The sequence below is a fragment of the Tachypleus tridentatus genome, chromosome 2 (assembly GCF_004210375.1).
Source record: "Tachypleus tridentatus isolate NWPU-2018 chromosome 2, ASM421037v1, whole genome shotgun sequence".
Taxonomy (NCBI): Eukaryota; Metazoa; Arthropoda; class Merostomata; order Xiphosura; family Limulidae; genus Tachypleus; species Tachypleus tridentatus.
In genome coordinates this window covers 155,091,379-155,105,451 of record NC_134826.1, presented here as the reverse complement: position 1 = coordinate 155,105,451, position 14,073 = coordinate 155,091,379, and the positions used below count along the sequence as shown (strand labels likewise).

General features: G+C 29.2%; 2 protein-coding genes across 6 annotated transcripts in view; one reads left to right on the top strand and one right to left on the bottom strand.

Moving 5' to 3' along the window:
• Positions 1–3,489, bottom strand: part of LOC143245422 (neuronal membrane glycoprotein M6-a-like) — a 31,963-nt gene extending 28,474 nt beyond the window's left edge. Inside the window, exons 1-3 of one of the 4 annotated variants that reach the window (XM_076491770.1) lie at positions 3,290–3,486; positions 2,912–3,068; positions 1,187–1,320 (exon numbers count right to left, since the gene is read on the bottom strand). Coding sequence is in view for 2 of the 4 variants with exons in the window: in XM_076491768.1 (XP_076347883.1) it covers positions 2,912–2,915 (4 nt within the window). In the remaining 2 variants the exon portion in view is untranslated. Of the gene's footprint in view, positions 1–1,186; positions 1,321–2,911; positions 3,069–3,289 lie in introns of all 4 variants that reach the window. The other 3 variants (XM_076491769.1, XM_076491768.1, XM_076491767.1) reach the window with 3 other exon arrangements.
• A 3,387-nt stretch (positions 3,490–6,876) lies between these two features.
• LOC143245420 (proton-coupled amino acid transporter 1-like) overlaps positions 6,877–14,073 on the top strand; it is a 32,311-nt gene continuing 25,114 nt past the window's right edge. Inside the window, exons 1-2 of one of the 2 annotated variants that reach the window (XM_076491756.1) lie at positions 6,877–7,034; positions 8,114–8,247. In XM_076491756.1, the coding sequence (XP_076347871.1) occupies positions 8,131–8,247 (117 nt within the window). In that variant the 5' untranslated portion in view covers positions 6,877–7,034; positions 8,114–8,130. Of the gene's footprint in view, positions 7,035–7,332; positions 7,472–8,113; positions 8,248–14,073 lie in introns of those variants that run through there. The other variant, XM_076491757.1, reaches the window with a different exon arrangement.

Sequence of the window (14,073 nt, the reverse complement as noted above, 5' to 3'; positions counted from 1 at the left end):
GCTTAAAACAACATAAACAAATACTCAAAGCTATGATTAATTATTCAGTAGAAGTACATCTAACAATGAGAGTTTACAAACTTATAAAACAAACCAATACCTCAACAAAGCTGTGATTAATTATTCAGTTTATGTAATCTAACAATGGATGTTTACAAACAGCTACTTCAATAAAGGTGTAATTATGCAATACATGTACATTAACAATGGAGGTTACAAACTACATAAAACAAACAACTACGTCAAGAACTCTGAGTAATTATTCAGTACATGTACATCTTACAAAAGAAGTTTACAAACTACATATAACAAATGCTTCAACAAAGCTGTAATTAATTATTCAGTTTATGTAATCTAACAATGGATGTTTACAAACAGCTACTTCAATAAAGCTGTAATTATGCAATACATGTACATTAACAATGGAGGTTACAAACTACATAAAACAAACTACGTCAAGAACTCTGAGTAATTATTCAGTACATGTACATCTTACAAAAGAAGTTTACAAACTACATATAACAAATGCTTCAACAAAGCTGTGATTAATTATTCAGTTTATGTAATCTAACAATGGATGTTTACAAACAGCTACTTCAATAAAGCTGTAATTATGCAATACATGTACATTAACAATGGAGGTTACAAACTACATAAAACAAATAACTACGTCAAGAACTCTGAGTAATTATTCAGTACATGTCCATCTTACAAATGCTTCAACAAAGCTGTAATTAATTATTCATTACATGTACATGTAACAATGGAAGTTTACCAAGTACAGAACATAAACAAATACTTCAACAAAGCTGATTAATTATTCAGTATGTGTATATCTAACAATGGAAGATTACCATCTACATAAAACAACCTAATATTTCAACAAAGCTGTGATTAATTATTCAGTTTATGTAATCTAACAATGGATGTTTACAAACAGCTACTTCAACAAAACTGCAATTAATTATTCAGTACATGTACATCTAACAATGGTGGTTCACAAACTCCATAAAATAAAAAATACTTCAACAAAACTGCAATTAATTATTCAGTACATGTACAGCTAACAATAGAAGTTTACAAACTACATAAAACAAAGAAATACACAAAGCTGTGATTAATTATTCAGTACCTGTACATCTAAAAATGGAAGTTCACAAACTACATAAAACAAAGAAATACTTACACAAAGCTGTGATTAATTCTCCAGTTCATGTACAACTAGAATCAGGGGTTAGAAACTTCAGAGTAACATAAATCTGAACAAGTTTCATCACATACCGATGTAGGTTTAGATAATTATTAGGACCTTTGAATTTTCTGAAAGTGAGAAGTGGAATGCCTTAACAGAAATGTGAACTTCAATATTAGGTAAAATTTAATTTTCATCAGTTATTTTATATATCAGTGAGTTCCATTAATAAACTTATAGAATGGACTGAATGATAGCCCATTTGTTTGGCCTACACTGACAACAGTCTAGTGTGACCTGCAATAACCAATTAAACTGTATCTGATGAAGATTCTATCACTGCAGTTGACAACTTGCAAAAATAAGCCTTTAAACAGTGTAAGGAAAAATGCCCTTGGATTGTAATTTATTCAATATTCTTTACTTCTCAACAGAATGTACTTGACGTACCATTTAGACATTTTGTCCAGTGTTTCAATGCAGGTATGCATTAAAAATGAAAGCCAGTGTCCAATAATAATGTTTGTTATGTGAATTTATGTGATTAGTTTGAACAGATTTTAAGCCAAATTTCTAAGTCTCACTTCTCAACTTGTTCATTCGTATCACAGAATCTTCTTGTAATAAGTTTGGTTTTGATCTAACACATTATTTTTACTAATCAAATTTTCTTTCATTTCTTTATGTTGTATATTTGGAAGATGTATATTTCACACTCAATGTAACATTAGTATGAAGAACAACTTTGCTTATTACAACATTAATCATGATAGAAACAGGTTACACAGCAATGAGGTGTCAAAAAACAGAAATCACTAATGAGTACAAAACAAAATCAAATAACATTAAATCACTTCACTTAAACTTTACTTCTCTCTCCTCTTTCATAACAACCAACTAAATAATAAGTTATCTGTTCACTCTCTGAAACAACCAACTAAATATAGATATATTTATATTGATTTACTAGAAGAATTCCAAAAGCACACATCATATCATGAAGCACATCACACCATAATCTTACAAGTCCATAAAAGAAATTGAAATTAGAAACTTTAAAAACATTTGTTAAAGTAACAAGTAAGAGCTGAGAAAGCCTTGTTTTTAGAATCAATTCTTTTGGTCAAACTTATCAATTGTGAAATTATTTCTCTATTGATGACTTCAGTGAGTCAAATAGATTTATGTCACCTTCTTTCCTCCCTTATGTTTTGTAAAAGTATTTAATCTGATGAATGTGTAATTTAAACTATATTATCTTACATCTGCAACTGGACATAAACAATTTAAACTATATTATCTTACATCTGCAACTGGACATAAACATATATTTTATATTACTAGATATCAACACTTTAATACAAATTTTCAAGCAAGTGTACCCTAATGTATTTTGCACAATTTCCATTGTCTTTATGCCAGTAATGGAGACTTGTTTGGAAAATCATTCTAATAACTTTTATACATTCATTTAGTTCTAAGTATTTTATGAAATATGACTATTCACAGTTTCATCAAATATTTCATATGTCAAACGTGGAAGTGAATGTACTGATTAGCAAAACATGATTTATAATTTCAAGCTTCCCAAGATATTTACTGCCATTAATAGTTTAGACTTCTAATGTTGATGTAATACACAAAATTCAGCCTTGGAAGCTACTTTACTATCCTTAGCTTAATTTTAAACATATGTAATTCCTCTTTGTATTATCTTACCCATTCTTCTGACAAAATGTCCTTGTTCACGAAACAGTTAAAAATTACGTTTCAATTCCACTTTAGTTCAATCTAAATTCCTGTGAACACTTTTAGCCTTTTAACACTTGATTTTTACTTGCGTCTTGCTGTCGAGGTTTAAGAGGATAGAAAAGTCCTAAAATTAAAAATTAAATGAATAAATTTAATAATTAAAAAACAACACAGTTCACAAATATTTAAACGCCATTACGATGACTAATAATACATAATAAAACTTCATTTTATATATGAAATAAAAGTTATAGTTTATAGCTGACAGCATTACTAAGTTCAAGTTTTACGAACTTTCCAAAATTCATGAAAATTTAATTAATTTATAGAGCAAAGAAAATTTACCTTAGCGCCTGATGTTTGAATTAATTGTCAGTAATAACATATTCAGAGAACGAATATCATAACAGATTTTAGTATAAAAGTTAAAACTTTTCTAAACCTAAACTTTACAATTTACGTAACGTCATAAACAGAAACATATACGTTACGAACAATTACTTCAATATCTCTAGCATCAGCGTACCTCACCAAAGCCCTTTAAAGTGACAGCAGTGCCGTCTAATAGCCTAGAAAATTATTTAATGTAAAGTCTAAATGTCGTATAATGCTTATTATTCTGAAGTTTGTTTAACTTATAAGATATCGATAGCGCCTGACGAAGCTGTAATAGCAAAATATTGAAATAATAAAGTTACATTTTGGAGGTATAAGTCATGAATTTATTCACACTTATGAAACTGTATAATTCTGTCAATAAATATGTGAAATTTGGCTAATTTTATGAAAGGCAAATTGCATACCCAGCTCTTCCCTTTTTGAAAGCCTCACAGATTGGAGGAAAGTCTACAAGATAGAGTCTATAAAGAGATTTCTTTTCTAAGCGCTTGTAATGCATTTTAAACATCTTACCTTAAATTTTTTGCAAGTTACTTTTTGCACTCATCCATATTATTTCTCTTGAAAACACGCTTTAATTGGCTAAAAATGAACAAAATCTCTGTAAGAATTTTCAGTAGTGTTTATTTTCCAACAAATTATTGTATGATAAGGGAAATGTATCTTAAGTGAAAAGGTCTAGCAGTCAAGTTGAGAAACGTGGTAAAAATGGCAAAGCAATTGCATCAGTTCTTTTTCAAAGCAACCCACTTTACAACATAAATGTGCCAATATTTACTCTACTTGAATTTGGTACATTTAACGCATTACATTTAATATTAATATTGATTTTTGTTTCTACGGGAAACTATATTATACGTTAAAAATAAAAAAAATATTCTAAGTATTGTCTCAATTATGAAACACTTTTCTAATTCAGGATTAAGTGATTATTTAACCCTAGGAAAAAAGTAATAAATGCTTCACATATCCAATCTTTAATCTCCTTTAAAACCCCGAGGAAATATTATTTGGCCCAGGAGCTTTGTCGTTTTTTAAACTTCTCAAGTTTTTCTTAACCAGCTCATAATTAATGTATTAATCTTGTTTAATCTCATTTCCCTCTATCAACTGTTCAAGATATGGAATATTGCTCAAATCTTCGTTAGTAAAAACCGAAAAAAAGCACGATTTAATAACCCAGTCATCTCATATTAGTCAAATTCAACAGGATGTACCTAACATTTTATATATGAAGCCACTTCCACCCTCTTTGATACTCTATCCCTATTAAATAACCGGTCATCAAAATCATCTACTCTTAACCATATTTCCATTATTCTCAGATTACATCAAATTCCTCAATTTCTACAAATGCTCTAAAGTCATCTGTTTTATTTCTTATTCTTCTAGCATTATAACATTAACAATTAAGACTATCCTTATAATTATTTCTGTACCAACTTCTTATGTTAAACTTTTCTCTACTCTTATCCTTTTTGTATTTGATTTTCCTGTCCCTCACCACTGTCTAGTCCCAGTTTAAAACTTCTTTTACAGCTGAGTTAATAGCCTTAGCAAACAAGCTAGTCTCTGCCATGTTCAAATGAGAACCTTCCATCCCACAGAACTCCCTTCTTCTACTGAATTGAAACCACAAGTCCAACAAGCCAATCTTCTCATTCTTACATACTAACTTAAGCCTAGAATTTAGTCCTAGTCACCTACTTGAAATTTCATCCCCACAGTTGGCTCGGCATGATCAAGTGGGTTAAGGCGTTCGACTCATGATGTGAGGGTCGCGGGTTCGAATCCGGGTCACACCAAATATGCTCGCCCTTTCAGCCGTGGGGGCGTTATAATGTGACGGTCAGTCCCACTATTCGTTGGTAAAAGAGTAGCCCAAGAGTTGGCAGTGGGTGGTGATGACTAGCTGCCTTTCCTCTAGTCTTACACTACTAAATTAGGGACAGCTAGCGCAGATAGCTCTTCAGTAGCTTTGCGCGAAATCCAAAATAAACAAACAATCCCCACATTTAGTTGTGGGCAGTATCCCTCGCACAGTTAAAGTTATGACCTTTCTCTTTAAATACTTTTATCAACCCTTTGTAATTATTAATGGGTTCCATTAACCTACATCATTAGTCTCTACATGCACCACAAATACTGCATCGCTGCTAGCTTGCTTTATTATATCTCCTGCTTTATCAATTATATTCTCCACCTGTACCTCAGGGTATCATAACATGATTTTTTTCTCCCTATTTATTACACAGACTATTCTATCTGCATTTCTTCTCAAGAAATCACCTTTTCATCCACATTCTTCTCTGATCCTATTGGTTTTCTTCCCTCCACTAGTTCGTAATCTGAGGGTCGCGGGTTCGCATCCCCGTCGCGCCAAACATGCTCGCCCTCCCAGCCGTGGGGGCGTTATAATGTAACGGTCAATCCCACTATTCGTTGGTAAAAGAGTAGCCCAAGAGTTGGCGGTGGGTGGTGATGACTAACTGCCTTCCCTCTAGTCTTACACTGCAAAATTAGGAACGGCTAGCACAGATAGCCCTCGAGTAGCTTTGTGCGAAATTCCAAAAACAAACAAACAAAAAAACAAAAACCCTCCACTGGTTCTCCATTTGCAGAAGCCAAAAAAATGAAATTTGTTGCTCAACAGAATAGACTTATTATAACTAAATTCACTGTTTCTTACTCTAATAGGATTCTTTCTAACTTTCTGAAAGTCATTATTACTTGATGTATCCTTCCATCTAAAATCTTAAGCTCCTTTTGAAATTATGCTGCTATTTTCCACAGTATACACTTCTCTTTACCTACTGCCTCTATTTTGATTAGGATAGTCTCCAACTTCTCATCCAACCTACAAACTCTACACAAAAATTGCACATGGCAGTTCCGAGTTCCCAAATAAAACCTACTCATTGCACATAAACTGTGAAAGCTTAACTCCTGTACTTGTCTCAACCATTGTATTTATACCTATAGCCTGAAAATAAACAATTAATACCAATATCAGAAGCCTATTGTTAACACTATTACTTTTATGCCTAACCTTTAAGAATCAATATTAGTATTTTTTATCACTATTTTGTTTTCACACAATGCTTTATCTTCAAATATCTAGAACCTTGAAACAGAATAATTCATTAGAACTAACAGAGTACGTAATATTAATAATGAAATATGGTTAACCTGATTTATAACATATTTTCATTTTAATGTCCCTTTTTCTGACGGGTATCGAAACCCAGTTTATGTCGTTATAAATTCACAGACATACAACAGTGCCCTTGGGGAGTGTCATGATGTTTACTTATCAATATTAAATAATTTAAGTGGTGTACTTTCAATCTTACTGGGCATGTTATATGAATAAAATATACAAAAATAATGCTCATATAAAGCAATATTATTGTGAGATAAAACAAAAGTAAAAAGAAAGAGACAAATTTAGCTATAATTATTAACATTTTTGTGTTGTTATAAATTAAAGTTATTCGTTTTAAAAATTACTCTTCTTAGAAGCCACCTAACGCGTATTTCTGTACGATAGTGATTGACGTTTTAGTTTGGTAAATTTCCACTTGTCACAAAGTTTTTGCATTTACTCATGTCAAAGTGTTTCTAAACGTTTCTTACATGCATGAAAGAGAAAGTTGGGCGATAGCAATACTGATTAGCGGGTAGTTGAAAGGTTTGTGTAAATTATACTTTGCAAGATATGCCAGTTAAACTCAATTTTAATAGCAAATTTAGGTTAACTTGTATGATTTAGTGGTGATTAAGCTGTAGTGATAGTAATTTATAAACAAGCTTATTATGTCTGTAATATTTAAATTATAAATTATTTATAAGTTATACTAAAAATTCTATCACGAAACCACGGAATTTTTCGTAGTATTCTTTAGAAGACCTATTCGTAAATTTTTTTAGGCTGTAAATCATAAGCTCGCTTGTAGCTCCTCGTCGTTCTGATCTGAATAAATATTAAATATATTACGTCATCATTTTAAGTGTAGTGTGTCTGGTATCTTTCCACAAGTATTATAAACATAAAGGGCGCATCTGCGAGCTGTTCCTTTATTGGAAAAAAAGAAAAAGTAGGGAATTAGTATTTGCACAGCTTCATAAGTAAGTTATTTTTGTTTAGGTGAAGTTAAAAGGTTTTTATTTTGAAATGAAAAGTCTAATACTTTGTATTAAAATGTATAGTGGTATATTATTAATTAATGCTCACTAGGTTGCTTATTAATACGGCTATCAAACTACGTGATTCGTGCAACAGAATTTCGATAAAAACATTTTGTTTTTTGTGTCGGTTTCTGTCGGATATACCATACCTCAAAGGTTTTAGCGTACAGTGTATATTTTAAACGGAGACAGTGACAACTAATCAGTGGTTAGATTCACTTCGAATATGGAGTACATTTTTGTTTCTTTTATCTGATAAAAGATGTCGAATTATTGGGAAAGGTTCAGAGAAAATTTGTAGGATAACTGTATATGCAGTGGTTATTATAATAGATAGACATACTTGTAGAGCTAAATCTCTCATCAGAATTTTCGATAGAAAATAAGTATTTCACCCTTAGCCATGAAATCCTGCTGAGAACCACAACAATGGTAATGAAATATTTGTAAGTATTGACTGAGTAATTAAAGGTTCACCTGGTACTTCGTAATTAAATACTGGTAATTACTTTGTGTGTATGTGTGTGAAATACTGTATAATGCAGTTTATGCTGGAAGTGCAAAAAATGGTTGTTGTTATAGGTGGTGGAAGAAACTAAATGAGTAACATACAAGCTGACCTCAAGCTTGTTGAAGAGGCTGCAAGCACAGCCATTAACAAACTGAATGAGTCTGTTGCCAGGAATGTATCTCAAAAGGATGTAGGCCATGCACCAGTAAGTGGAACTCTTCTGTTGTAATTCATCTGTCATTATGATGTATATGTGTGTGGAGTCATTGTATTGTAATCTGCTTTAACTTGAAAAAGGCTGGGAGGTAAATATAACCTTGTCATGACTAGATTTGTTTTTACCTTTGCAATAAAAATTATACACATTTTAATAAATCATATAACAAACCCACCTCACCAGGAAATATTTACAAGTACTGTAACAGTTGTCCAGCCCTTTACTTCAATAACATAGGATGTAACTTGAAGACCAAATTAAAAGAACACTAAATACCACTTCCCAAGTCCATGAATGTAGGAGTAAACACAGTTTTTGTAAACAAAACATCACAGTTCTAAAACATGAGTTAACACTAACAGAAGAAAAACCATAGAAGTTTCACTAATAGCATCAAGTAATCCAAAAATTAAGATAACTTGGCAAATGTGCATATATATAAATACATTGTTGGATTGATACGTGGATACACAAGTAACCACTAACAACTATAGAATATAAATACATTGTTAGATTGATACGCAGATACACAAGTAACCATTAACAACTATAGAATATAAATACATTATTAGATTGATACGTGGATACACAAGTAACCACTAACAACTATAGAATATAAATACATTGTTAGAATGATACGTGGATACACAAGTAACCACTAACAACTATAGAATATAAATACATTGTTAGAATGATACGTGGATACACAAGTAACCACTAACAACTATAGAATATAAATACATTGTTAGATTGATGCATTGGATACACAAGTAACCACTAACAACTATAGAATATAAATACATTGTTAGATTGATATGTGGATACACAAGTAACTACTAACAACTATAGGATATAAATACATTGTTAGATTGATACGTGGATACACAAGTAACCACTAACAACTATAGAATATAAATACATTGTTAGATTGATGCATTGGATACACAAGTAACCACTAACAACTATAGAATATAAATACATTGTTAGATTGATACATTGGATACACAAGTAACCACTAACAACTATAGAATATAAATACATTGTTAGATTGATACATTGGATACACAAGTAACCACTAACAACTCTAGAATATAAATACATTGTTAGATTGATACGTGGATACACAAGTACCAACTAACAACTATAGAATATAAATACATTGTTAGATTGATACGTGGATACACAAGTAACCACTAACAACTCTAGAATATAAATACATTGTTAGATTATTGATTTAAATACAAAATTATTCTTTACTGTTAAAACTTGTGTACTTTATAATGATCACAGTCATTAAAACATCATAACAGTTCTAAATATAAACCTTACTTATTGTATTTATATAAACTAACTTGTAATATAATGTAAACCTCACTGTAGAAACTGTAACATGTAATATAATATAAACCTTGCTTACTGTAGAAACTGTAACTTGTAATATAATATAAACTTTACTTACTGTAGAAACTGTAACATGTAATATAATGTAAACTTTACTTACTGTAGAAACTGTAACATGTAATATAATGTAAACTTTACTTACTGTAGAAACTGTAACTTGTAATATAATATAAACTTTACTTACTGTAGAAACTGTAACTTGTAATATAATATAAACTTTACTTACTGTAGAAACTGTAACATGTAATATAATGTAAACTTTACTTACTGTAGAAACTGTAACATGTAATATAATGTAAACTTGACTTACTGTAGAAACTGTAACTTGTAATATAATATGAACCTCACTGTATAACACTAACTTGTAATATAATATGAACCTCACTGTATAACACTAACTTGTAATATAATATAAACCTTGCTTACTGTAGAAACTGTAACTTGTAATATAATATAAACCTTGCTTACTGTAGAAACTGCAACATGTAATATAATATAAACTTTACTTACTGTAGAAACTGCAACATGTAATATAATATAAACTTTACTTACTGTAGAAACTGCAACATGTAATATAATATGAACTTTACTTACTGTAGAAACTGTAACTTGTAATATAATATAAACCTCACTGTATAACACTGTAACTTGTAATATAATATAAACCTTGCTTACTGTAGAAACTGCAACATGTAATATAATATAAACTTTACTTACTGTAGAAACTGCAACATGTAATATAATATAAACTTTACTTACTGTAGAAACTGCAACATGTAATATAATATAAACCTTACTTACTGTAGAATCTGTAACTTGTAATATAATATAAACCTCACTGTATAACACTGTAACTTGTAATATAATATAAACTTTACTTACTGTAGAAACTGTAACTTGTAATATAATATAAACCTCACTGTATAACACTAACTTGTAATATAATATAAACCTTGCTTACTGTAGAAACTGTAACTTGTAATATAATATAAACCTTGCTTACTGTAGAAACTGCAACATGTAATATAATATAAACTTTACTTACTGTAGAAACTGCAACATGTAATATAATATAAACTTTACTTACTGTAGAAACTGCAACATGTAATATAATATAAACTTTACTTACTGTAGAAACTGTAACTTGTAATATAATATAAACCTCACTGTATAACACTGTAACTTGTAATATAATATAAACCTTGCTTACTGTAGAAACTGCAACATGTAATATAATATAAACTTTACTTACTGTAGAAACTGCAACATGTAATATAATATAAACTTTACTTACTGTAGAAACTGCAACATGTAATATAATATAAACCTTACTTACTGTAGAATCTGTAACTTGTAATATAATATAAACCTTGCTTACTGTAGAAACTGTAACTTGTAATATAATACAAACCTTACTTAGTGTAGAAACTGTAACTTGTAATATAATATAAACCTCACTGTATAACACTGTAACTTGTAATATAATATAAACTTTACTTACTGTAGAAACTGTAACTTGTAATATAATATAAACCTCACTGTATAACACTGTAACTTGTAATATAATATAAACCTTGCTTACTGTAGAAACTGTAACTTGTAATATAATACAAACCTTGCTTACTGGAGAAACTGTAACTTATAATATAATATAAACTTTGCTTACTGTAGAAACTGTAACTTGTAATATAATATAAACCTTACTTACTGTAGAAACTGTAACTTGTAATATAATACAAACCTTGCTTACTGTAGAAACTGTAACATGTAATATAATATAAACTTTACTTACTGTAGAAACTAACTTGTAATATAATATAAACTTTACTTACTGTAGAAACTGTAACTTGTAATATAATATAAACTTTACTTACTGTAGAAACTGTAACTTGTAATATAATATAAACTTCACTGTATAACACTGTAACTTGTAATATAATATAAACCTTGCTTACTGTAGAAACTGTAACTTGTAATATAATATAAACCTTGCTTACTGTAGAAACTGCAACATGTAATATAATATAAACTTTACTTACTGTAGAAACTGTAACTTGTAATATAATATAAACCTTGCTTACTGTAGGAAACTGTAACTTGTAATATAATACAAACCTTGCTTACTGGACTGTAACTTATAATATAATATAAACCTTGCTTACTGTAGAAACTGTAACTTGTAATATAATATAAACCTTACTTACTGTAGAAACTGTAACTTGTAATATAATATAAACCTTACTTACTGTAGAAACTGTAACTTGTAATATAATACAAACCTTGCTTACTGTAGAAACTGTAACATGTAATATAATATAAACTTTACTTACTCTAGAAACTAACTTGTAATATAATATAAACTTTACTTACTGTAGAAACTGTAACTTGTAATATAATATAAACTTTACTTACTGTAGAAACTGTAACCTGTAATATAATATAAACTTCACTGTATAACACTGTAACTTGTAATATAATATAAACCTTGCTTACTGTGGAAACTATGACATGTGATATAATATAAACTTTACTTACTGTAGGGAAACTGTAACTTGTAATATAATACAAACCTTGCTTACTGGAGAAACTGTAACTTGTATTATAATATAAACCTTGCTTACTGTAGAAACTGTAACTTGTAATATAATATAAACCTTGCTTACTGGAGAAACTGTAACTTGTAATATAATATAAACCTTGCTTACTGTAGAAACTGTAACTTGTAATATAATATAAACTTTACTTACTGTAGAAACTGTAACTTGTAATATAATATAAACCTCACTGTATAACACTGTAACTTGTAATATAATATAAACCTTGCTTACTGTAGAAACTGCAACATGTAATATAATATAAACTTTACTTACTGTAGAAACTGCAACATGTAATATAATATAAACTTTACTTACTGTAGAAACTGCAACATGTAATATAATATAAACCTTACTTACTGTAGAATCTGTAACTTGTAATATAATATAAATCTTGCTTACTGTAGAAACTGTAACTTGTAATATAATACAAACCTTACTTAGTGTAGAAACTGTAACTTGTAATATAATATAAACCCTCACTGTATAACACTGTAACTTGTAATATAATATAAACTTTTGCTTACTGTAGAAACTGTAACTTGTAATATAATATAAACCTCACTGTATAACACTGTAACTTGTAATATAATATAAACTTTACTTACTGTAGAAACTGTAACTTGTAATATAATATAAACTTCACTGTATAACACTAACTTGTAATATAATATAAACCTTGCTTACTGTAGAAACTGTAACTTGTAATATAATATAAACCTTGCTTACTGTAGAAACTGCAACATGTAATATAATATAAACTTTACTTATTGTAGAAACTGTAACTTGTAATATAATATAAACCTTGCTTACTGTAGAAACTGTAACTTGTAATATAATACAAACCTTGCTTACTGGAGAAACTGTAACTTATAATATAATATAAACCTTGCTTACTGTAGAAACTGTAACTTGTAATATAATATAAACCTTACTTACTGTAGAAACTGTAACTTGTAATATAATATAAACCTTACTTACTGTAGAGACTGTAACTTGTAATATAATACAAACCTTGCTTACTGTAGAAACTGTAACATGTAATATAATATAAACTTTACTTACTCTAGAAACTAACTTGTAATATAATATAAACTTTACTTACTGTAGAAACTGTAACTTGTAATATAATATAAACTTTACTTACTGTAGAAACTGTAACCTGTAATATAATATAAACTTCACTGTATAACACTGTAACTTGTAATATAATATAAACCTTGCTTACTGTAGAAACTGCAACATGTAATATAATATAAACTTTACTTACTGTAGAAACTGTAACTTGTAATATAATACAAACCTTGCTTACTGGAGAAACTGTAACTTGTAATATAATATAAACCTTGCTTACTGTAGAAACTGTAACTTGTAATATAATATAAACCTTGCTTACTGGAGAAACTGTAACTTGTAATATAATATAAACCTTGCTTACTGTAGAAACTGTAACTTGTAATATAATATAAACCTTGCTTACTGGAGAAACTGTAACTTGTAATATAATATAAACCTTGCTTACTGTAGAAACTGTAACTTGTAATATAATATAAACTTTACTTACTGTAGAAACTGTAACTTGTAATATAATATAAACCTTGCTTACTGGAGAAACTCTAACTTGTAATATAATACAAACCTTGCTTACTGGACTGTAACTTGTAATATAATATAAACCTTGCTTACTGTAGAAACTGTAACTTGTAATATAATATAAACCTTACTTACTGTAGAAACTGTAACTTGTAATATAATATAAACCTTACTTACTGTAGAAACTGTAACTTGTAATATAATACAAACCTTGCTTACTGTAGAA